At 38.7% G+C, this 22,557-nt stretch overlaps 1 protein-coding gene across 1 annotated transcript in view; it reads left to right on the top strand.

Annotated features, from left to right (window-relative positions):
* CUBN (cubilin) overlaps positions 1-22,557 on the top strand; it is a 260,122-nt gene that overhangs the window by 25,331 nt on the left and 212,234 nt on the right. The window contains exons 14-17 of the mRNA XM_055543913.1: positions 3,332-3,566; positions 7,395-7,576; positions 10,285-10,447; positions 11,503-11,690. Of these exons, the coding sequence (XP_055399888.1) occupies positions 3,332-3,566; positions 7,395-7,576; positions 10,285-10,447; positions 11,503-11,690 (768 nt within the window). The remainder of the gene's footprint in view (positions 1-3,331; positions 3,567-7,394; positions 7,577-10,284; positions 10,448-11,502; positions 11,691-22,557) is intronic.

Here is a 22,557-nt window from a genome sequence, read left to right as displayed (position 1 = left end):
TATGTGAATTTCCTTCCTTCTATTTAGTTTTCATGAATTCTGTTTCCTGACATTGAAAACATGTTTCTTTCAAGAAAAAAATCATTTTGTGAAAAACTTTTAATGCTTTTCTTGTGAGCTTGTAAAAAAATTTTATGCTGTTTTTCTTGAGTATTGTGAACTTTCTTATCCCCATCACAGTTTACATAATACAGTTTATATAATATTGAAATAAGGATACTTCAATTTATAAACGTTTATTTGATTTTCATTGAAATTGCTTCAAGGACAAAAATGATGTAATGTTGGGTAAGAGATGTTAAAAGTACCCTAGCATAGCATTTCAAAAACATCCTGATTCCCTTTTTCACAAGCTGAATGCTGTGGTGGTTTTAGATCATAAATTAGATTCTTTCAACAACCACCTTCTGATAGTTTGGCTGTTTCAGATGAGGTTGTTGGCACAAAATCTTTTATGTTTCTTTAGTCATATTACTGTATTCAAGTCTGTGCAGTCTAACATTTTAACTTGGAGACATATTTATATGTTTATTCTCACCTGCTTGCATACTCAGAACTCTTCATAGTACCTTTCCCTGATGTCTGCTCTTGGTATTTCTCATCCCTTAATGACATCCAAACACCAAAAATGAATACCCATTATACAGGCCTACACCCTAAGCCATCCATCCAGGCTGGGTATCAGTTGAGAGGTTCAGAGACCCCTAATAGCTGAGAAAATAAGAGAAGCAAAAGGCAAAGGAGAAAAGGAAAGATATACCCATCTGAATGCAGAGTTCCAAAGAATAGCAAGAAGGGATAAGAAAGCCTTCCTAAGTGCTCAATGCAAAGAAATAGAGGAAAACAATAGAATGGGAAAGACTAGAGGTCTCTTCAAGAAAATTAGAGATACCAAGGGAACATTTCATGCAAAGATGGGAACAATAAAGGACAGAAGAAGGATGGACCTAACAGAAGCAGAAGATATTAAGAAGAGGTGGCAAGAATACACAGAAGAACTATACAAAAGTGATATTAATGATGCAGATAAACACAATGGTTATCACAATGGTAAACCACAATGGTGTGATTGCTCATCTAGAGCTAGACATCTTAGAGTGTGAAGTCAAATAGGCCTTAGGAAGCATCACTATGAGCAAAGCTAGTGGAGGTGATGGAATTCCAGTGAGCTATTTCAAACCCTAAAATGATGCTGTTAAAATGCTGCACTCAATATGCCAGCAAATTTGGAAAACTCAGTAGTGGCCACAGGACAGGAAAAGGTCCATTTTCATTCCAATCCCAAAGAAAGGCAATGCCAAAGAATGTTCAAACTACCACACAATTGCACTCATTTCACATGCTAGCATAGTAATGCTCAAAATTCTCCAAGCTAAACTTCAATAGTACGTGAACTGTGAACTTCCAGATGTTCAAGCTGGATTTAGAAAAGGTAGAGGAACCAGCGATCAAATTGCCAATGTCCAATTATAGAAAAAAAACAAGAGAATTCCAGAAAATCATCTATTGCTTCTCTGACACACTAAAGCCTTTGATTCACAATAAACTGATATGAGACCACCTTATCTGCCTCCTGAGAGGTCTGTGTGCAGGTCAAGAAGCAACAGTTAGAACCACACATGGAACAATGAACTGCTTCCAGATTGGGAAAGAAGTATGTCACTGTATATTGTCACCCTGCTTATTTAACTTATATGCAGAGTACATCATGTGAAATGCCAGGCTGGATGAAGCACAAACTGGAATTAAGATTGCGAGGAGAAATATCAATAACCTCAGATATGCAGGTGACACCACCCTTATGGCAGAAAGCGAAGAAGAACTAAAGAGCCTCTTGATGAAAGTGAAAGAGGAGAGTGAAAAAGCTGGTTTAAAAGGCAACATTCCAAAAACTAAGATCATGGCATCCAGTCCCATTATTTCATGGCAAATAGATGGGGAAACAATGGAAACAGTGACAGACTTTCTTTTCTTGGGCTCTAAAATCACTGCAGATGGTGACCGCAGCCATGAAATTAAAAGACGCTTGCTCCTTGGGAGAAAAGCTATGACCAACCTAGACAGCATATTAAAAAGCAGAGATGTTACTTTGCCAACAAATATCCATCTAGTCAAAGCTATGGTTTTTCCAGTAGTCATGTATGGATGTGAGAGTTGGACCATAAAGAAGGCTGACTGCCAGAGAATTGATGCTTTCAAACTGTGATGTTGGAAAAGACTTTTGAAAGTTCCTTGGACTGCGTGTAGATCAAACCAGTCAACCCTGAAGGAAATCAACCCTGAATATTTACTGGAAGGACTGATGCTGAAGCTGAAACTCTAATACTTTGGCCACCTGATGCAAAGAGCTGACTCATTAGAAAAGACCCTGATGCTGGGAAAGATTGAAGGCAGGAGGAGAAGGGGACGACAGGATGAGATGGTTGGATGGCATCACTGACTGAATGCACATGAGTTTGCGCTAACTCTGGGAGTTGGTGATGGACAGGGAAGCCTGGTGTGCTGCAGTCCGTGGGGTCTCAAAGAGTCGGACATGACTGAGCAACTGAGCAACAACAAAGGAATCAGCATCCCTGGGGGTCACTGATGAATTATGAGTAGGCTTCAGGCTATTTATTCATCAGTTAAATTTAATTCAAGGTAGATATTCATATTATATATGTTACTGATTTGGAAGCACTGTTAGCTATACATTTGGAGTGACTTTGTTTAATGAACTTTATGATTGATGAAATCTAGGTAAATCTGTTTCATTAACCCATTGAACAATAACTTAGTGGGTATAACGTTTCATTTACACAAGGTGAATAAGTTCTAGAGATCTGCCATACAACATTGTTCCTATAGGTACCAATACAGCATTGTACTCATATGTAAGAAGGTAGATCACATGCTGTGTTCTTACAAGGAAGAGAGAGAGAGAAAAAATGAGAGAGAGAGAGAGAGAGAAGGAAATTGGAAGCTGTTGCTTATGTCTATTATATTGACTCCATTGATGATGTCACAGGTGTTTACATATTTGCAAACTTCTCAAACTGTACACATTAAATATGTACAGTTCTTTGTACCTCAGTAAAGTCATTACAAATCTATCTTGTTAATATTGAGATTTTTGATATTAGCTGAAGTTAAGGTCTAAGCAATTTTTAACACAAGTTTCACTTAATATATAGAATTGTCATATATATTTGTGGATAATTAAGTAATAGGAAATTATAGATCTGTCTCTTGAAAGGGACTCAATAAAAATGCTTCCAATTAGTAGGAGAAATTCTTTAGAATTAACATAGAAGTGGAAAATAATCTCTTATGACCTTTTTTCTTTTTTCAGATATTGCGGATCACTTTCACTTTTTTTCAATTAGAACCCACAAACAACTGTCCACACGAGTTTCTTCAGATTCACGATGGAGATTCCTCTGCAGCACATCAGCTCGGAAGATTCTGTGGCTCCAACCCCCCTCACGAGCTCCTCAGTAGTGACAACGCCCTCTATTTTCATCTCTATTCTGAACATTTAAGAAGTGAAAGAGGCTTTACAATAAGATGGGAAACACAGCTACCAGGTAAGTGAAAACATGGAGAGAAATAAAGCAAGCTCTTGAGGCTACATCAATTGTTGATCAATATTAGACTTTTGGATACGTTAGCTGTTTTGAGATCTCAGTTCTATAATTATTTTAAAATAAAAAAAAAAAACCTAAAATGCAGTGGCCTTCCATTTTGTGTTCAGAAATAATAAAATATAGATGAACTGAAAGAGTTTAAACAGCATGAGTCTTAAAGGGTCCCTTATGAAATTACTAAACAGCATTTTTATAATCCCTACTAGTAAATACTGCAGGGGTGTTACTGAGGACTCTGCCTCTTCCTTCACTTAGTACTTTTCTTTTTTTTAATCTTCATGTCGTATGATGATTTGTTCCTTTATGGTTAGCTTGTTTTTGGTGCTCTATTTTTTAAACTTTTTTTACTATGAATTTTTTTTAACATATAAAAAAGTAAGAACAGCACACTGAACCTCCAGTTCATTTATCAATAAATTTGTGAATCTATTTCTGAAATTTCTCATCTTTTCTATTGGTTTATTTATCCTTGTGCCCCATTGGCTTAGTAGTGAAGCTTGAAATCTGGTTGTGTAAAACCTCTAATCTTGTTCTTCAAAATATGCTAGATCCTTACACATGCAGCTTGTTAACTTCCCTCAACAATCTGCTGCTTCAGTTCAAGTCTTGCTGAATCTATGATGAATTTGGGAAGAAATGACTTCTTGAAAATATTGACCCTGACAATCCATGAACATGGACTATTTCTTTATTTACTTAGTTCTCTTCTAATTTAGCAATGGTTAGTAGATTCCCATGCTTAAGTATGCCACAGCTTTTATTAATTTTTTCCCCTAGCTATTTAACATTTGTTAAATGATACTGTTTTTCTAAAATTTTTTTTCATTTGTTGTTAATATATAGAGGTATCCTGTGCATACTTATTTTAAAAATTTGGTTTTGAACCCAGCTGTATTGCTAATTCACTCATCAGTTCTAACCATTTTTCAGGAGAGTCTTTTGGATTTCTATACATACACAGTGATATTATCTGTGAATTTGTTATGCAACCTGTTTTTCTAATTTCTTGCCAATCTTTGTAACCATTATTTCTCTTCCTTGACTTATTTCTTTGCTTGGCCAGAATTTCTAATATAACACTGAATGAAAGTGATGGAGTGAGTATCATTGTCTTGTTCCCAGCCTCATGGGGAAATGTTCAATATTCTGCCTTTAAATGTCGTGTTTTAGCTGTTAAGTTTTTGTAAAAAACTTTTATCGCATTAAGGAAGTTCACTCTGAATTATTACGGCTGGATAACATATGACACACAAATTTAGCATTGTGGAGCATTAATCATCTTATTATATTTCTGACTTTGTGGACCAGGAATTTGGAAAGGGCTCAGCATGGCAATAATCACTTGACCTCTTAAGCAGTTACAATCAGATATTGGCTGGGACTGTAGTCATCTAAAGGCTCAATGAGGCTGGAAATCCGATATGACTCAGTCATTTGGCTAACAATTGGTGCTGGCCTCTGGATGAGAATTCAACCAGGCTGTTGACTTGAATGCCTACCTGCAGCCCCTCTCCTGTGGTGGTCTTAGTAGTGGAAGCCCCTGTAGTGGAACTTCTTTCCAGCATTGGCTTCTCTCAGAATATGCATTGCAACAGGACCAGGCAGGTATCACATAACTGTTATTGACCTTTCCTTAGAGGTCATATTGTGTTATTTCTGCTATATTTTTAACTGGCTGAAGCAGTCACAGGAATACCCTGGAGGTCCTGTGGCTAAGAAAGACTGCGCTTTCACTGCTGAGGTTGTGGGTTCAGTCCTTAGTCAGGGAACTAAGATCTCACAAGCTGTGTGGTGTGGCCAAAAAATAAAAAAGAAAAGAAAAAAAAATTATTTGAAGCAGTCATAAACCCACCCATATTCAAGAGGAAGAGCCACAGACCCTACTTCTCCATGGGAGAAGTGCCAAAGAATTTATGAACATTTTCAACTATCACCTTTTATTTCTAGCTTATTATGAATGGATGCTAAAACATTAAATACTTTTTCTAAATCTTTTGAGATATGATTTTCTCCTCTGCTTCTGTAATTTTTCCACTCCCTTCTCTCCTTCTGGGTTTCAAATTACACACAGAGGTTTGGGCTTTGTCTCCTATTTCCTGTTGGTCTGCAGTCTTCCCCTTTGTGTTTACAGCTTAGGCTTTGGCTAAGGACCCAAGGACACATTTTTTTGGATGCTATTTTCATGCAGCTGCCTTTTCTGTAATACTCTGTTCGCAAGTCCCAGCCCAACAATCTGAGTTTCTTGGCCCAACAATCTGAGTTTCATTTCTTTCACCAGCAAGAATATTGCTGTTGCTGCTGTTTGGGCCCCACTGCCCTGCACTGCAGGTTGAGAAACGCACACAGGGAGTGTTTGATCAAATTCAGTTTTGTTTTTGCAAAAGTAATTATGTCAGGAGGTACTTTTCACTTTTCAATGAACTCTTTGTTTATATCTCTATTCTTTTGAGAAGCTCTTCACATTTTAGGGATATTAACTCATTGTATTATATACTATGTTTTCCCTAGCTTTCTATTAATATTTTGCTTTGCTTATGGCACTTTATTTTTTTTACTTATATGATAATTTTTTAAATACTAAAAAAGCTTTTAAAAAAGCTTTTCTTCCTCTGAGCAACTGAGATGTTTTCTCATTAGAAACAGTGAGAATCATGTAACTAAATTTGTTTCACTTTTGGCCTTGGTAGCAAAATTTTTTTTAATAACCTGCATAGTTACATGAATTCCACAACTTGTATATGTGAAATGTCACTTTATTTTACTTTTTTTTAAATTTATAGTTACTCTAGTCTAGACTTATATCTAGATTTCTGTGTTTGTTTTTTTTTTCTATTTTTATAGTAACATGCAATAGCAACCACAGATGATATGCAATTTTAGGGGGTTAGTGGGATGTAGTGGAGGTGAGATGGTGGAGTGAGTGTCAGAAAGCTGGATGCCATTCTTCCCCAACTCCATTCCTGGGAGGGTGGTTCAACCACCCATAGATATGTGAATTTCTTCATTTATAAAATGAATGGTCTGTATCTTGGGGTTAAGACTGCTAATCTTCTCAAATGAAAATTATGTAGCGCTGAACTTTTCTAATGTATAAAATGACCTAGTTTGTTGAAAGATTTAGGGGCTGACAGAAGTTCCAGAAATTTTTAAGAGTTAATGCACAAAAGGGAAGGGTAGGGATAAATTAGGAGATTGGGATTAACAGATATATCCTACTATATATAAAATAGATAAACAATAAGGACCTACTGTTAAAGCCAGGGAACTATATTCAATATCTTGTAACAACTTATAATGGAAAAAAAATCTGAAAAAGAGTGTGTGTATATATATATATATATATATATATTTTTTTTTTTTTTTCTGAATCACTTTGCTGTATACCTGAAATTAACATTGTAAATCAACTGTACTTTAATAGAGTTAAGATACAGGAATTATTCTCTTTCAAAGTGAAAAAATAAATCTGTCATCTCATTATTCATCACTCAGACAGTTCAGCACTGCATTTTAAATCATATCACCACGAGATGGCTAATAAGCATGGAGCTTGATACACGGGTGATTCATTTATTTATCTATCGGTACTCCTGGTTTTATAACTTTGTAAAACTGGAAAACAGAAAGTCATGCTTAATTTATGAGGGTGTCCAAAACTGCACCTAGTTATTTATACAAAGCCTTTCTTCTTGCAGTAAAGGCTATGATAATTCTACATGAATTATAAGTTGCGTACAAATGTAAAGTTATTTTTTCCTCTTATTTCAGAGTGCGGAGGTATGCTGACTGGAACTTATGGTTCTATTAAGTCTCCGGGGTATCCTGGAAAGTATCCTCCAGGAAGAGATTGTGTCTGGAGGGTGATAACTAGTCCTGACCTCCTGATCACATTTACTTTTGGGACCTTGAGCCTGGAGCACCATGATGACTGTAGCAAAGATTATCTTGAGGTAGACCATTGTGTTTATTTATTTATATAAAAAATACTTTTATTTATTTATTATTTTTGCTGCGCTGGGTCTTCATTATCGTGTGCGGGCTTTCTCTAGTTGCGGAGAGCTGGGGCTACTCCTCGTTGTGGTGCATGGGCTCCTCATTGCGGTGGCTTCTCTTGTTGTGAAGCAGGGGCTCTAGAGCATGGACTCAGTAGTTGTGGCACAGAGGCTTGTGGCACAGTTGCTCCCTGGCATGTGGGGTCTTCCTGGACCAGGGATTGAACCTGTTCCCCACGTTGGAAAGCAGATTCTTATCCACTGCACCACCAGAGAAGTCCAACAATTGGATTTAGATAGAATTTATCATAATATGATTAGAACTCAGGGAACTATTATTAGCAATGCCCTTGGATGACCAAAGTTTGTTAGCAATAGTTAGGTGTATTTATTCTTCAATAGGTAGCTGATGGACATCTAGATCTTGCTACCTCCCTGTTTTGTCAGCAGTGAAAGAGTGGAGTCCTAACCACTGGACCGCCAGGGAATTCTCAGTAACTCTCCATCTTAGCTGTGCCACCTTGTTGTTGCCTATGGGTTCCATTTAAATATGGGAAACAGACTGCCCTGCCTTCCCCTGTCATTTCCCAGAAGCCCAGTTTCTTCCCATGGGAATAGCAGATTTTATGAAATCAACACCCAGGAATGGCTGTCTTCTCCATAGCAGATTCAAATCTTCAGTTGTCTGCTATAAACTGCCAAGGTGTTTCACAAGTTGACTCTAGGCTTCCATGAAGAAAAGTAACCTAATAGCAATTGTGTTTGGATTGCTGAAGGGTGTGCCTCACTGGCTATGTTGATATTGTCACTGGGAAGAAAGAAGTCACCCTCTGTCCCTCCAGTTTATCATTAGTAAAAGATTAAAATATGAAAGAGGAAACATGTGGCATTTGTTATATTCAAATGCTATAAGCATGTAGGTCTATCAAAAACATGGCTGTCCATTTGTAAACTGAAAAGATCATTGAGAAGATTGAATTCATATGTTGTTCCCATCTTGTTTACCACCATAAGTCTCTGAGTCCCTTGCAGCAGTGACAAAAGATAGTATGGTTTCCCAAGTCCATTAGAGAAGAATGGAGCATAATGGAATTGCTGATAAAAATGGAAGTGTATGGCTGTCAGACAGGAATCTCCATGAGCTGAAGTCATTAGTAATTTAGCACCTGTAATGGATTTGAAACCTTTGGGAATGACTGGAAAATCTCGGCAAGATAATCCTGTAGATGTTGACATTAAAGTAAAAATTTTTGAAGTTAATTTCAATATATTCTATTAATATCAAATTAGAGACAGTTTTTTCATTCCTACATGTTAATTCCTGGATATGCATGTAATGGAAAAGACCAATCATTCCAATAATATTGAAATGACTCTCATTTCTCAAGAATATTTCAAGGAGCTAGTTAAATGCTGCCCTATAACTTTGCTACCAGTAGAACAAATAATTTGAGTGGACAAAATTGGTCATATTAAAATATGATTTGGTTCATTGGTGCCCTGGTGTTCTATGCAGTACAGAATTTGCAATTACAGCAGGATCATAGGATGGCTGCCATGATTATTTAAGAGATTAAAACCCAGCCAGTAAAAAGATTTGCTAAGGTCAGTCATCATTAGTGCAGTACTTAATTACTATTAAAAGTTTCACTTTTTAAATTCACAAAACTGTTTTTATGTTGCATCTAAGAAGAATTGATGCTTTTGAACTGTGGTGTTGGAGAAGACTCTTGAGAGTCCCTTGGACTGCAAGGAGATCCAACCAGTCCATTCTGAAGGAGATCAGCCCTGGGATTTCTTTGGAAGGAATAATGCTAAAGCTGAAACTCCAGTACTTTGGCCACCTCATGCAAAGAGTTGACTCATTGGAAAAGACTCTGATGCTGGGAGGGATTGGGGGCAGGAGGAGAAGGGGACGACAGAGGGTGAGATGGCTGGATGGCATCACTGAGTCGATGGATGTGAGTCTGAGTGAACTCCGGGAGTTGGTGATGGACAGGGAGGCCTGGCGTGCTGCGATTCATGGGGTCGCAAATAGTCAGACACGACTGAGTGACTAAACTGAACTGAACTGAATCTCACATTACTTCCTTTCCCATCTCTGATCCTCCTGAGTATTTAGACCAAGCTGTGCGTCAGTGGATATTGCTGGCATTCCTTCCTCTTCTGTTTTCTTTGCCTATATTCATTTCTTCTTCTCAATCATTAGGAATTTATCATTTCAAAATGAACATCTGGAGAGTTCCCTGGCATCTCAGTGGTTAGGACCTGGTGCTTTTGTTGCAGAGGGTTCATCCCTGGTCTAGGAACTAAGATCCCACAAGCTGCATGGCATAACCATAAATGAATGAATGAACAATTAAAAGAAACCAAACACCTGGGGTTGGGGGAAACCTAGGAAAGAAAATATTGAAAATTTTTCATGAAACAAATTCAGAATATACATTTAGCCTCAGAGTTAAAATTCACAGTGAATGTAAGGCATCTGAATGATGGGAGGAGATTACCCTTCCCTGAATCTCAACTGTGTGCTGGATTCACAGGTGATAGGAGAACCTCCCAGAGCCATCACTTAAAAGACAAGTTTTCTAAAGTTAATGTACAAAATGGCTAGGCTTGTTAAAATCTGACCACATTGAACGTAATGACTCCTCGTCTTCTTTTAGATTCGAGATGGTCCTTTGCATCAGGACCCTGTTCTTGGGAAATTCTGCACCACTCTCTCTGCACCCCCACTCCAGACTACTGGTCCCTTTGCCAGGATTCATTTCCATTCCGACAACCAGATTAATGACCAAGGGTTTCTTATCACCTACTTAACATCACCTTGTAAGTACCTTGATGACTGGGAGCTTAATATCAACTTGAAGGACAGTGCTCTGCTCATAGCTGTTCTGTATTTTACTGTGAGGCTGAGGATGACTTACTCATACTGATTATGTGTATTTATAAATATTTCTCTCATTGCTACAAATTTCTTTGTGTTTCCAGTGTTCTATTATTAATGCTATAATACTCCTTAGCCCCTAAATTCTGGGATCCACATTATGGTAAATATGTGTGAGACCCCTAAAATTAAATAATTCATACATTAGTTCCTTAGCTGTTATTGGGTGTGTTGTTGGGAGAAACAAAAGGGAAATGCAGTCTCTCTTGAGATATGTCAGATTTATAGCTATTTTATCTTTAACTTGCATTGATACCTTAAAGCAAACCAACAACAAAAAAAAACGGTGAAATGCTCCATGATTTTATTTTTTATTTTAGGTCTGTAGAGGATTTTGTTCTTCACATACATCATTGTGCCCTGATGAGAATTCACAAGAGAAACACCTTTTAAGTCTCAATATCAGGAAAAATAACAAGAAACATCTTTTCACTAGTCTTCTTTCCTCATTTATTTTGGCTTCAGGCTGAATCTGCTGCTGACTTTCTGTAATTTCTGTAGCCCATACCTGTTTTCTGTGCATACCAACTTCCCCCCCACCCCCGACCATATCTTGCTATTCTGTATTCATTATTCCTTTAATCTCTTTCATTTTTCTAGTTATATATTTTATTTTGTTACATGTGTTTTATAAACTGCCTCAAATCTCTTTGGCATGCAGGAAAGCATAAATGCATTTGAAAAGCAATTTATCTAAGAGGATGTCAGATTGAAAGTTAGATCACACATTTCTATAGCCATTTCTTTAGGCTGTCCCACAAATACATGTCAAGCTGAAAAATCTTGTAATGAAAAGTGTAAGTCTGTTCAGGGTGAATAGAGTGGGTGTATGATGGTATGTATGTGTGTATAATTTTAAAAAATTGTGTCTTGTGCCTGGGAGCTGGAGGAATGTCTGTCTGCGTGACCTTTCCCTTCTCTTCTGTGCTGTCTTTAGCGGACCTACAATGTGGAGGGAACTACACAGACCCAGAGGGTCTTCTCTTTGCTGACTTGTCTGGACCTTTCATGCACGACAGACAATGCATCTACACCATAAAGCAGCCCCCGGGAGAGCAAATACAGGTCAACTTCACCGTCGTGGAGCTGGAAGGCCAAAGTGGCTGTTCTCATAGTTACATTGAGGTAAGCTTTGCTACTGAGTGACCCTTAGATAATGTTTGTCAACATTTTTTTATATTCTGTAGAGCCGAGGTCTTCAAATGGTTGTTGGGTCTACAGCGCCCAGATCACCTGGATGATCTGGATGTTAGGTAGTATAAACCTGTGTCCTGTCCCAGACTTCCTGAATCAGAACCTCTAGGGAATCAGCTCAGCAATCTGTGCTTTAACAGATTCCCCTGCCCCCCAACCCAGCCAGCTGATTTTGTTGCAGGCTAAGGTCTAACAACACCTGTTCTAGAGAATATGAAAGCATTTTGCCAAAAATAGATCTACAGATGGTGAAACAGGAGATGGGTAATAGAATAGCAAAGGAAAAAAATGAAAACTGAGACTAGAAATTCATAATAGTGCTAAATTACAAGCTAATAAGTGTTAGTCACTCAGTCATGTCTGACACTTCGTGACCCCATGGACTGTAGCCCAGCAGGCTCCTCTGTCCATGGAATTCTCCAGATAAGAATACTGGAGTGGATAGCCATTCCCTTCTCTAAGGGATTTTCCTGACCCAGGGATCAAACCTGGGTTTCCTGCATTGCAGGCAGATTCTTTACTGTCTGAGCCACCAGGGAAGCCCACAAGCTTCTAAACTGAGCCCTAATAACCAGGGTGAATGAAAATGAGTAAAACTAATAGCATTTACTAATAGGATACAGAATTCAGAGATTGTACAGGACAGTTTTACATGGGAGGGAACTCACCCCAGAACAGTAAAAGGATTTGCCTGGGTGAGCTAGATAGTCAGTGGCAGAGAGTTAACTTAAAGCATTGAATAATCTTTGTTTTAGAGATTTTTTTTTCTTCATCAGTTCTGCTTGCCCTCCTACTGAAAATTTTAACTCTGATTTAAATGTGTGTAATGGATGTAATAAGAAGACTATCTGAGACAAAAAGGCAGCTTTTGTTTGCCTCATCTGGTATTTCGCTTGCTTAACTACTGGTCAAGCCACAAATTAAAGTGTTGAGTAAGAGAAACAAAATACTTTTTGTTGGGTACAATCATTTTCAATAAACTTAGGGAGGCACTGACAATTATGTTTGCCCATGTAAGTTAGACCAATTCATTTTTCCAGGAAAAACCCAAGTAACCTCTTACCTTCTTCCCTCCTCCACATGTAGAGAGAGGAAGCAGAGAATTCTAGCATAAGATCTGGACTTAACTCAATAATGAACAAGTACATTGACAATGAAACCACAGTAATATATTTTAAATCTAGAAGTTTTAAACTCAGATGGTAAATGTGTATATTCATTCAGTTTATGTTTTCTAAAGTCCCTCATAAAGTACATCAGAGTTTTTCATTATGAAGCAATTTTAGGCATTGTTATCTAAATAAAAACTAAATTTCCAACATCTTTTTTTTTTTAATTGAAGAATAGTAAAAATAGTTCACACTTAGAGAGTACTTATTGTGCTAGATGCCCTTACTCCCTGGAGGAAACTTTCTGCAACTGTGATTATCTTCCCATTTGTGGACCACCTACCTGGGTCTTGACTATATTGCATCTCTGCCATTCCTGCCTGTCTCATTATGGTTCCTTATTTACATATTTAGTTGGGAATCTCTTCTGCTAGTCTTCAGGTTGTTCTCATTGATAGCTGCTCTGTAAACAGTTGTAAATTTGGTGTCCCCATCAGAGGAACTGAGCTCTGGGTCTTTCTATTCCGCCATCTCCACCCAACACTCTAAGTTCTTATTTTCGTTCAGTCCTGTGATGACTGTATACTGAAACTGGTAGTTGCTCAGTTGTGTCCAACTCTGCAACCCCATGGATTATAGCATGCCAATCTCCTGTATCCATGGAATTCAAGAATACTGGAGTGGGTAGCCATTCCCTTTTCCAGGTGGACTGAATCCAAGTCTCCTGCATTGCAGGCAGATTCTTTACCATCTGAGCCACTAGTGAAGCCTTGGACAATTCTTTACCTACATACTTGAGTTCCTACTTCTGTAAGATGCCCTACCTTTCCTCCTACACTTTATAAGGATAAATCAAGGAAATAAAAAAAGAAGCTTGAAGAATTAAAAACATTACAAATGCAAGTCTTTCTCAGGTCAAATTTCTGACTCCTGCCTTGAACGCATTAGTTCAGAGACATCGGATGAGAACCTTTCATAGTTGGCCACTGAAGTATCAACATTCTAATGTGCACTAATAACCACAGAGTCTTGATCAAATGTCCCTCAAGGGTTATTGATGGAAAAAATAAAAGAACTTTGTTATCAGGACAGGTCATATACAGTGATTTGAATAATTGAATAGACTTTTCTATATAACCTTGACTGTCCTACAGAAATACAGCCAATTGATTTATAGAAATTTAGCACCAGCAGGGTCTCAGAAGTCATTTAATAAAAATCCTTAATTTTATAAATGAGAAAATTGAGATCACAAAGGTCAAATTCTGGTTATTGTTGGAACAGGATTTAGCTGTACCTACATGTAGTAGTCTAGATAGATGTATACTGACTTAGATCAAAGTTCTGACCTTTAATCATATCTACCTACTGGGAAAATTTGTGAACTAAGCCCTTTTAGGAAAAGTATATCCAACACTTTTCATATGCTTTAGACAGTGGGTAAAGTGATACTGGAACCAAATTCAAATGACATTATTATGACTCAATATATCATTCTCCTAAATGTTGGTTTTAGTTTTAAAAAGTGTTTAAAATGACATGTTTAATCAAAGGAATAAACAAAAAAGTGTAGTATTTAAGATACATTGCTGGTTTGGAAGAAGGATGATTTTGCCATTTATTAACTCTATTTGTGTGAGAGAGAAGGCCCCCCCCCCCAACATTTTAGAAAGGATGAAGAACAGAAAGGTAATTCTAGATAGGTGTGGGAGAATGATTATAGGAACTCTTCTTTTGAGTGGGAATAGATGCTGGGAAAGATTGAAGGCAGGAGAAGAAGGGGACAACAGAGGATGAGATGGTTGGATGGCATCACCGACTCAATGGACATAAGTTTGAGTAAACTCTGGGAGCTGGTGATGGACAGAGAGGCCTGGCGGGCTGCAGTTCATGGGATCGCAAAGAGTCAGACACGACTGAGTGAACTAAACTAAATTGAGATGTATTTCTAAGAATCCCAAATCTTCTCATTTATAACTCCAGATGTCTTGTTGCCATGTGAATATGTCCTTTAAATGTAGATTAAAATGTCAATCTCTAGTATGTCTCTTTCACATGTAGTGTGGTTTGGAAAGACTTTGTGTTCAGTAAGAAAGCTCCATAAACATTTATTTGAGAATAAAATTTAACTGCAAAGGATCATAAATGTGGTACTGCCACCTTCAGTGTAGCATATCTTTCTTCTTTTTTAAACAAGAAACGCACATTTATATTTTAATTCTTGGACTTATATCACTTCTCAGCTAAAGTTTCCACTTCTAAAAATGTATATTGCCCACGGGTGATATGGCTTGTAACAAAAGAATAAGTACAGCAAGAATAGATCAACTGTTAGTCTGCCTGTTTTGTTAAGAGAGCTTTTAAATTGTAGAGACTAGTTCAACAAACGTGACAGAACTATCTTTCCAGAATAAAAAGCAGCACCTAATTAATATTCCATAAGTGATGTAAGTCATCAGAACTCTGAGTGAAGGACACATAAGGTAGTAATGAAAGTTTAATTTTAATCCCAGAGAATCAAGTACGAGGCTGAATAATAATCTCAGAAGCTTGTGTGATGCTGCCAGCAGGGCTTGAAATGGGGCATGGAAGGAAATGAATACAGCTGCTCCCCTCACTAGATTTCCTTGACCCATCCCACATCGTCTGTTCCCTCCCCACCAAGACAGGACAGGGAGCAGGAGAAGAGGGGCCTTCTGGGGAAACAGGAGGCTTCTGGGGAAGTTGTTCCTTCTTAGAAGAAGAAAGAAAAACAAAAACAAACTATGATTAATAAGACAGGGAGAAGTAAGTAACACTAAATGTGGCTTCTGAAATCTAAGGCATGTGTACCCATTCTACAAGTATCACTAATTGACAGATTAATCATATTTTAGACCTCTTGCCGATCCCAGAAAATTCACAATGCAGAAATTGTACATCTCTTTATAATGAGATGCAAGTAGAAATAACTGTTAAAAAATTTAAATGTCTGACTTCTTGAAAACCTATAAACACTCTCCTGAGTAATTACTGGGTTAAGGAAGGAAATCGAAAGTGAAATGAAAGACAACGTAGAAAGTAAAAAGAAAGTGCTACAAATCAAAACCAGATAAAATCTCTAAGATTTTAAAGAAAGAATAAAATTAATGGGGAAAGGGGAAGCACAGTCAGCTGGAACACTGAAGACCGGTCTTCCCTCTGAACCTCTCATCACCTCCTACCTCCCTCCTTCCTCTCCCCTACTCCCACTGCTTCTGGCTGGGCCCTGCACAGATCTCCCCACTCCCCACAGGTCTTGGGATGACTTCAGATTCACAAAGGACCTCTTTTTACTCTTTGTCAGGCAGCAGAGCTGTTCAGCTCCAGCCTCAGAATTGGGTGAGGGAGGTCCGTGACTTCCTGTCTGCCTCAGTTCACTGGACACCCTCAAGGGGATGTGTTGGTCAGAGCCTCATGACTGTGATGATTCACAGAAAAGTCCTTAAGGACATAAACCCAAATGACAGAGAAAGAGTAAGACTTCTGACAAATGAAGCTGGAATGCGGCTGCAGCAAGCAGATACACCAGAGTAGCATGTTTTCTAGTGAAGCACAGGTTGAAATCAATTTTAGTTCAAAGAAGTGTCTTTCCAGAGATGGCAGAAAGAAAGAGGACATCGGGCAATGTCCAATAACTTGCATTCTTATCATATTGGATTTGGAGTTTTGGCAGAGACTAGAAACATTTGGCTAGTTTCTTAGCACTTTTGTTGTCAGCACAGTTTTTCCAAAATTGCTTTGTCATCCTGATGCTTTTTAATGAAGTGATAAAATATGTTATTGTTCAGGTGAAAACAGTTCTATCCATTGGCACGGTGGGAGCCAGGGAATAGACTGAGATGGTAGAACCACCTAGGTTTGGAGTTTCAAGGGATTGTATGGCATAAATCCTTCCTGTGTGTAGAGGAGTTGTGTGCTCATGTGGAGATCACAAACCCCATGGAACTAGTGAGATGGAGAGCAGTGAGTGAGAAGAGGAGCTATGGAAATCAAGATCATCAGGAAAACTCCAGGGACTTTCCTGGTGACTCAGTGGTAAAGAATTCTCCTGCCAATGAAGGAGATGTGGGTTAGATCCCTGATTCAGAAATATCCCACATGCCACAGAGCAATAAGCCAATGAGCCACAACTATTGAGCCTGTGCTCTAGAGCCTGGGAACCGCAACTAGTGAGCCCACATGTCCTAGAGCCTGTGCGCCACAACAAGAAAAGCCACTTCCATGAGATGCCTGTCCACTGCAACTAGAGAGTAGCCCCTGCTGGCAACAACTAGAGAAAGCCCAGATGCATCAACAAAGGCCCAGCACACTCACTAATAAGAAAGGAAGGAAGAGAAAGAAAAAGAAAGAAAGCTCCAAACTATTGGAGCTCATCAAGAGGATGGCCAACGCTCTCTGATATAAATGGAACAATATTGCATGGAAACATGAGAAAGGACTTTGACTCTCTGTTTCACTAAAGGCAAGATATTTAACATCAGTTAAACTCAGCTTCTTCATCCATAATAGGAACAGTAAGACTACTCTTTATAGAATAATTAGAAGAGGTCATTCACCCACTTATCTATTCATTCTCTGCATGGTTAATCAAACAAAGTTCATGCCAGGTTCTGTGTTGGGGATGGGTGTATAAAGCACAGAGATATTAAACATGCAAGCATACAATTACATACTTTCAAGGTGGGAAAAGTATCATGAAGGAAAGAAATATATGAGTGAAAATAACAGGACTGATGCCTTTAGTTGAACGTTAGAGGTAGCTTCCCTAAGGATGTCACATTTTGAGTCTCAAGATGAGAAGGGATTAGAAATGCAAAGATCCAGGAGAAGGAGGAATTGAGAAAAAAAAATTTGACAAATATGAACAACTGAAAATAGACTCTGTGGCTAGAATCAACAGAGGCGATGTAGAGAGAAACAGGAGTTACACAGGAACTAAATCTTGTAGGGCTTTGTACGTGGGTGTAAATGTACTGAGCTTTGCTCAGTGAAAAGGGAAACTCTTCGAATGTTCTTAGCCTGACTGAGCGACTTCACTTTCACTTTTCACTTTCACACATTGGAGAAGGAAATGGCAACCCACTCCGGTGTTCTTGCCTGGAGAATCCCAGGGACGGCGGAGCCTGGTGGGCTGCCATCTATGGGGTCGCACAGAGTCGGACATGACTGATGCGACTTAGCAGCAGCAGCAGCAGCACAGTGTCTGGCACACCAGGAAATGAAAGTTTACATGACGGTGATTCCAATGATGACAATGGGAGGAGGAGAGAGGGTGGCAGCAGCTGACATACTGGAGTTTGCAATCATGTAGGTCCGTCTAGTCAAGGCTATGGTTTTTCCAGTGGTCATGTATGGATGTGAGAGTTGGACTGTGAAGAAAGCTGAGCACCAAAGAATTGATGCTTTTGAACTGTGGTGTTGGAGAAGACTCTTGAGAGTCCCTTGGACTGCAAGGAGATCCAACCAGTCCATCCTAAAGGAGATCAGCCCTGGGTGTTCTTTGGAAGGAATGATGCTAAAGCTGAAACTCCAGTACTTTGGCCACCTCATGTGAAGAGTTGACTCATTGGAAAAGACTCTGATGCTGGGAGGGATTCGGGGCAGGAGGAAAAGGGGACAACAGAGGATGAGATGGCTGGATGGCATCACCGACTTGATGGACGTGAGTTTGAGTGAACTCCAGGAGTTGGTGATGGACAGGGAGGCCTGGCGTGCTGTGATTCATGGGGTCACAAAGAGTCAGACATGACTGAGTGACTGAACTGAACTGAACTGAACTGAGGAACACACTTCTAGGTAAAACTGGACATGTATTCCATGTTTTAGAAAAGCAGATTAAAGAAACAAAGGACAAATTTACTTTATTGGTAGAGATATTAAAAGCAATACTATTTCAAGAGGCATAAAAAGCTTTAAAAATTTAACTATGAAATCACAAAACATAATAATTGTGAAAGATAATAACCTAAGAAAATTATTTTTAGTCCTTGTGGCTTCTGTCATCTCTTACTCCTCACCCTTTAATCTATCATTTGGAAGGGGGTCCCGTTCCCCTCCAGATGAACGAAGGCTGGTCTCCAGGATCAAGTTTTTACTTAGCTAAGGGGCATTTCAGCTTGAGGCTCACATCACTAGAAGCCACATGTTAAATGCTACTGTATAGTAAGGTTAGTAAGGCTCTGATTTTAGCTGTCTCAGTTGGACCAAGCCTAAGTGCCAGCATATTTGGTTTGCTTTGAATTAGGATGTGATACTTAACCATATTTTAAAAATCATTTTATCTGGACACATAGCAGATACAAACAAATGAACACATATATTAAGACCTTGCACTGGGACCTGATCCATTATAGATGTTAAAGCTTACTTGTCACTGGGCTCCAGACACACCCACAGTTTCATATAAACTGTATTTTTAAGCCTAATTAGTTTTAGCTCTTTCTACAGGACATGGTTCTTTTTTTTTTTTTAATTGACTTTTATTGGAGTATGGTTGCTTTACCATGTTGTTTTAGTTTCTGCTGTACAGCAAAGCAAATCAGCTCTCTATATACATGCATCCCCTTGTTTTTGGATTTCCTTCCTATTTAGATCACCAAGACACAGTTTCTTTTTAAGAACTAATTTTTTAAATTAAAAAACACACTTTTGTATGAGTAGTTTGTCATCAGGAACTAGATCCATCTGCTGAAGGTAAAAATCAGAAGCCATTTGGGCTGTCCTGTAGGGTTAAATCATAGGTCACAGGTTATAAATTCGATCTCTGAGCCTGAAAAAATCAGTGTTTGCTGAATAAATAGCACAATCAATGAAAAATCTGGGCCTCATCCACAGAACGGTAAAATTTGAAATGGTCCTTGTCATTTCTTTGCAAATGTGACCTACAGTAGAGAATGGATTTGGTGTGGTGATGCCTCTGCAAGTGACCATGGCATGACTTCAGCTGACTTTTATTTTTGGAGGATAATTGCTTTACAATGTTGTGGTGGTCTCTGCTATACACCAACGTGAGTCAGTCATAATTATGTGTATATATATATATATATATTCCTTCTCTCTTGAGTCTCCCTCCTATGCCCCATTCCACCCAGCCGACTTCTTAAAAAAAAACAACAACTATATTTTTGGTTCAAACCAGGCTCAAATATGAGTCATCTTTCTCTAGTTTAGATTTCAATAATGAAAAGTCAACAACAATAAAATCAGAAACAATAACGGAAAATTTCTGTGGCTTACAATGACTTATGCTTATTCTCCACACATGTTAACATGTCAGTGTGGGGTCAGGGGCATCTCTGCTGGTCTGGTCCCCTGTTCCATCTGTCCCTGGGACCCCAGCTCTTAGTCTTGTAAGAGCAGAAAAGAAAAGGTGGTTGAATCACGTAGTGACTCCCAAAGCTTGTTCTTGGAAACAGGCACATCACTTCTGCTCACGTTCATTTGGGCAAAGCAAGCCCTGTGGCCAAGCCCAGAGTCAAGGACAAGGACAAGTCAAGGCCGTTTAATAATGGCCATAGGGAAGCAGCACAAGTCAAAAGGCAATGAGCTTGTGAGATATTCTGTCTCTTTCTGGAGGGATGTGAGTAATTAGAAAAATAACACATTCTGTCCCCTTGTACAAGCACAAAAGAAAGAGGTTTTTGTGATGTGCAAATTCACAAGTCCTCTGATATTGAATGCAGGATGTGCATTTAGTATCACTCTAGAACATTCAGGGGCTGTGGTTATAGTATCGCCATGCCTAGGATCCAGGGAGAATACAGACTTTCAGAATTAATAAGGCTTCATTTCCACAGAGAGTGAGAGAAACATAGCCAAAATCAATTGTACCTTCTAGGTTTAAAGCCCTTGAGCCCTATAAGTTCCTCTTAAAACATTTGGGCTGCAACTGCCTTTCTCCTTGCTGAAGTCCTTGAATTTCATTAGTGAGGCCCAGGGGAATGGCCCACTTTAGCCAGCTCTGCTGCTATTTGGCTGTTTTTCTTCCGCCTTGTCATCTTCTAATGGGCAAAAGAGAAGAGAGAGACATTCGCTGCAGTCTTAGCAGAAGTGAATGGCACCCTGGAGGATTCCAGAACAGGAAGATCTCTTACTCTGTGTTTCATGCTTTCTGGTTTCTAAGCACGGTAGTATGTCTCTAACAAAAATTGAACCATCATACCACGCCTTAAAATTAATGAATCAGCAAGCATCCATCAGAGTTATTAGCAGTTTCGTGTTAGAAGACAAAGGTGATACAGAAATTTTCTCTTCCCCAAGAGATCTGCTGTTTGGTTGGAGACCTATGTAACATAAATTAATGGCAGTATGTGAAATTTAACATTACAGCTCACAGAAAGGAACTGGTTTGGGATGAGTCAGTGGAAAGGCATGCGTTTTCCAACATCTGTGTAAGACTTTATCATATGGCTGTACCATGATTTATTTAATCACCCTCCTATTATTAGACATTTGGAATATTTTCGATTCTTATGTTTATAGAGCATATTGATGTGGAACCTCGTGTGTCTTTGAATCTTGAATGATTTCCTTATGACAGAGTGTTAGAAGTGAAGTTACCAGGTCCAAGACTATGAACATTTCCAAGACTCTTGATACATTTGTCTAGTTACTTTCCAGAAATTTATACTCCCACCAGCTAAGGATGGGAGTAACATGTTACCATATCTCCACCAGCTTTGGCTATCGTACTTGTAAGCTGTTCCCTTTACTGTCCATTCCCCTTAACTTGGATGTTCTTTCAATTTTCAGTTTAAAAGTTATTTCTGCTGAGAAATATTCCCTAATTTTCTGTGGGAGTTCGGAGTATTTGGTTAAGTCAGTGGTTCTCTACACTTCAAGACCTTTCAGTGTGACTGTTATACTATTCTGAAATCAAATTCATAGATGAGATCAGTTCACATTGTATTCATGTATTGTATGTATGTATTCACATACATATACATTATGTAAATAAATCTGCAAGTGTAAGATTTAGGAGAACTAAAGCAAAGTAAAAGAAATTATGTCAGTGTTTTAAAAGCCTGGGCAAGCTGCACTTGAAGACAGAATGAAGTCATAAATTGTTTGCTCCCTGAACCATATGAATGCTACACTGAAAATGCAAGCTGACATGGCCATGTGGGTTGGAGATGAATTTTCTGAAATGGTGACCAATTCTTGACAGATTTCCAGGAATAAAAAATAACTTCTTTTGATTTACACTCTACTTGTAATCCTGGAAAATCTGGTACATATTAGAACTGAGCAGAAGTATTTTGCATCTGGTATATAAAATCGAGGTAGATTTTACATTTATAACTGTCCCTGCAATGAAGGACACACAGGACACAGGAGAACCCTTGTTGTGTGTGAGTGTCTCTCACATTTCAGGGTGTTTCATATCTCCAGTCCCCAGCCACTAAATGTCAATAGCACCCCAACCACCTTCATGCTAGTAATTAAAACAAAGCCAAAAATTGCCTTCACAGATTTCCAGAATGTTCAGTTGAGGTACCTATGGAGAACCATTGGGTTAAGCAATATCAGCACGCTCTACATTCTCAAACATGACAGTCATGCGTTTGGGGGGAAAAATGCACTTGCTTGTTGTGCGCTTCTGTGAGTGGCGGCTCTTTCACAGTGACGTCACAGGCACAGGTGCTGGTGTTTGTTGATACCTTGATAAT

The sequence above is a fragment of the Bubalus kerabau genome, chromosome 13, assembly GCF_029407905.1.
Source record: "Bubalus kerabau isolate K-KA32 ecotype Philippines breed swamp buffalo chromosome 13, PCC_UOA_SB_1v2, whole genome shotgun sequence".
In the NCBI taxonomy this organism is placed as follows: Eukaryota; Metazoa; Chordata; class Mammalia; order Artiodactyla; family Bovidae; genus Bubalus; species Bubalus kerabau.
This window is presented reverse-complemented; position numbering and strand designations above follow the sequence as displayed.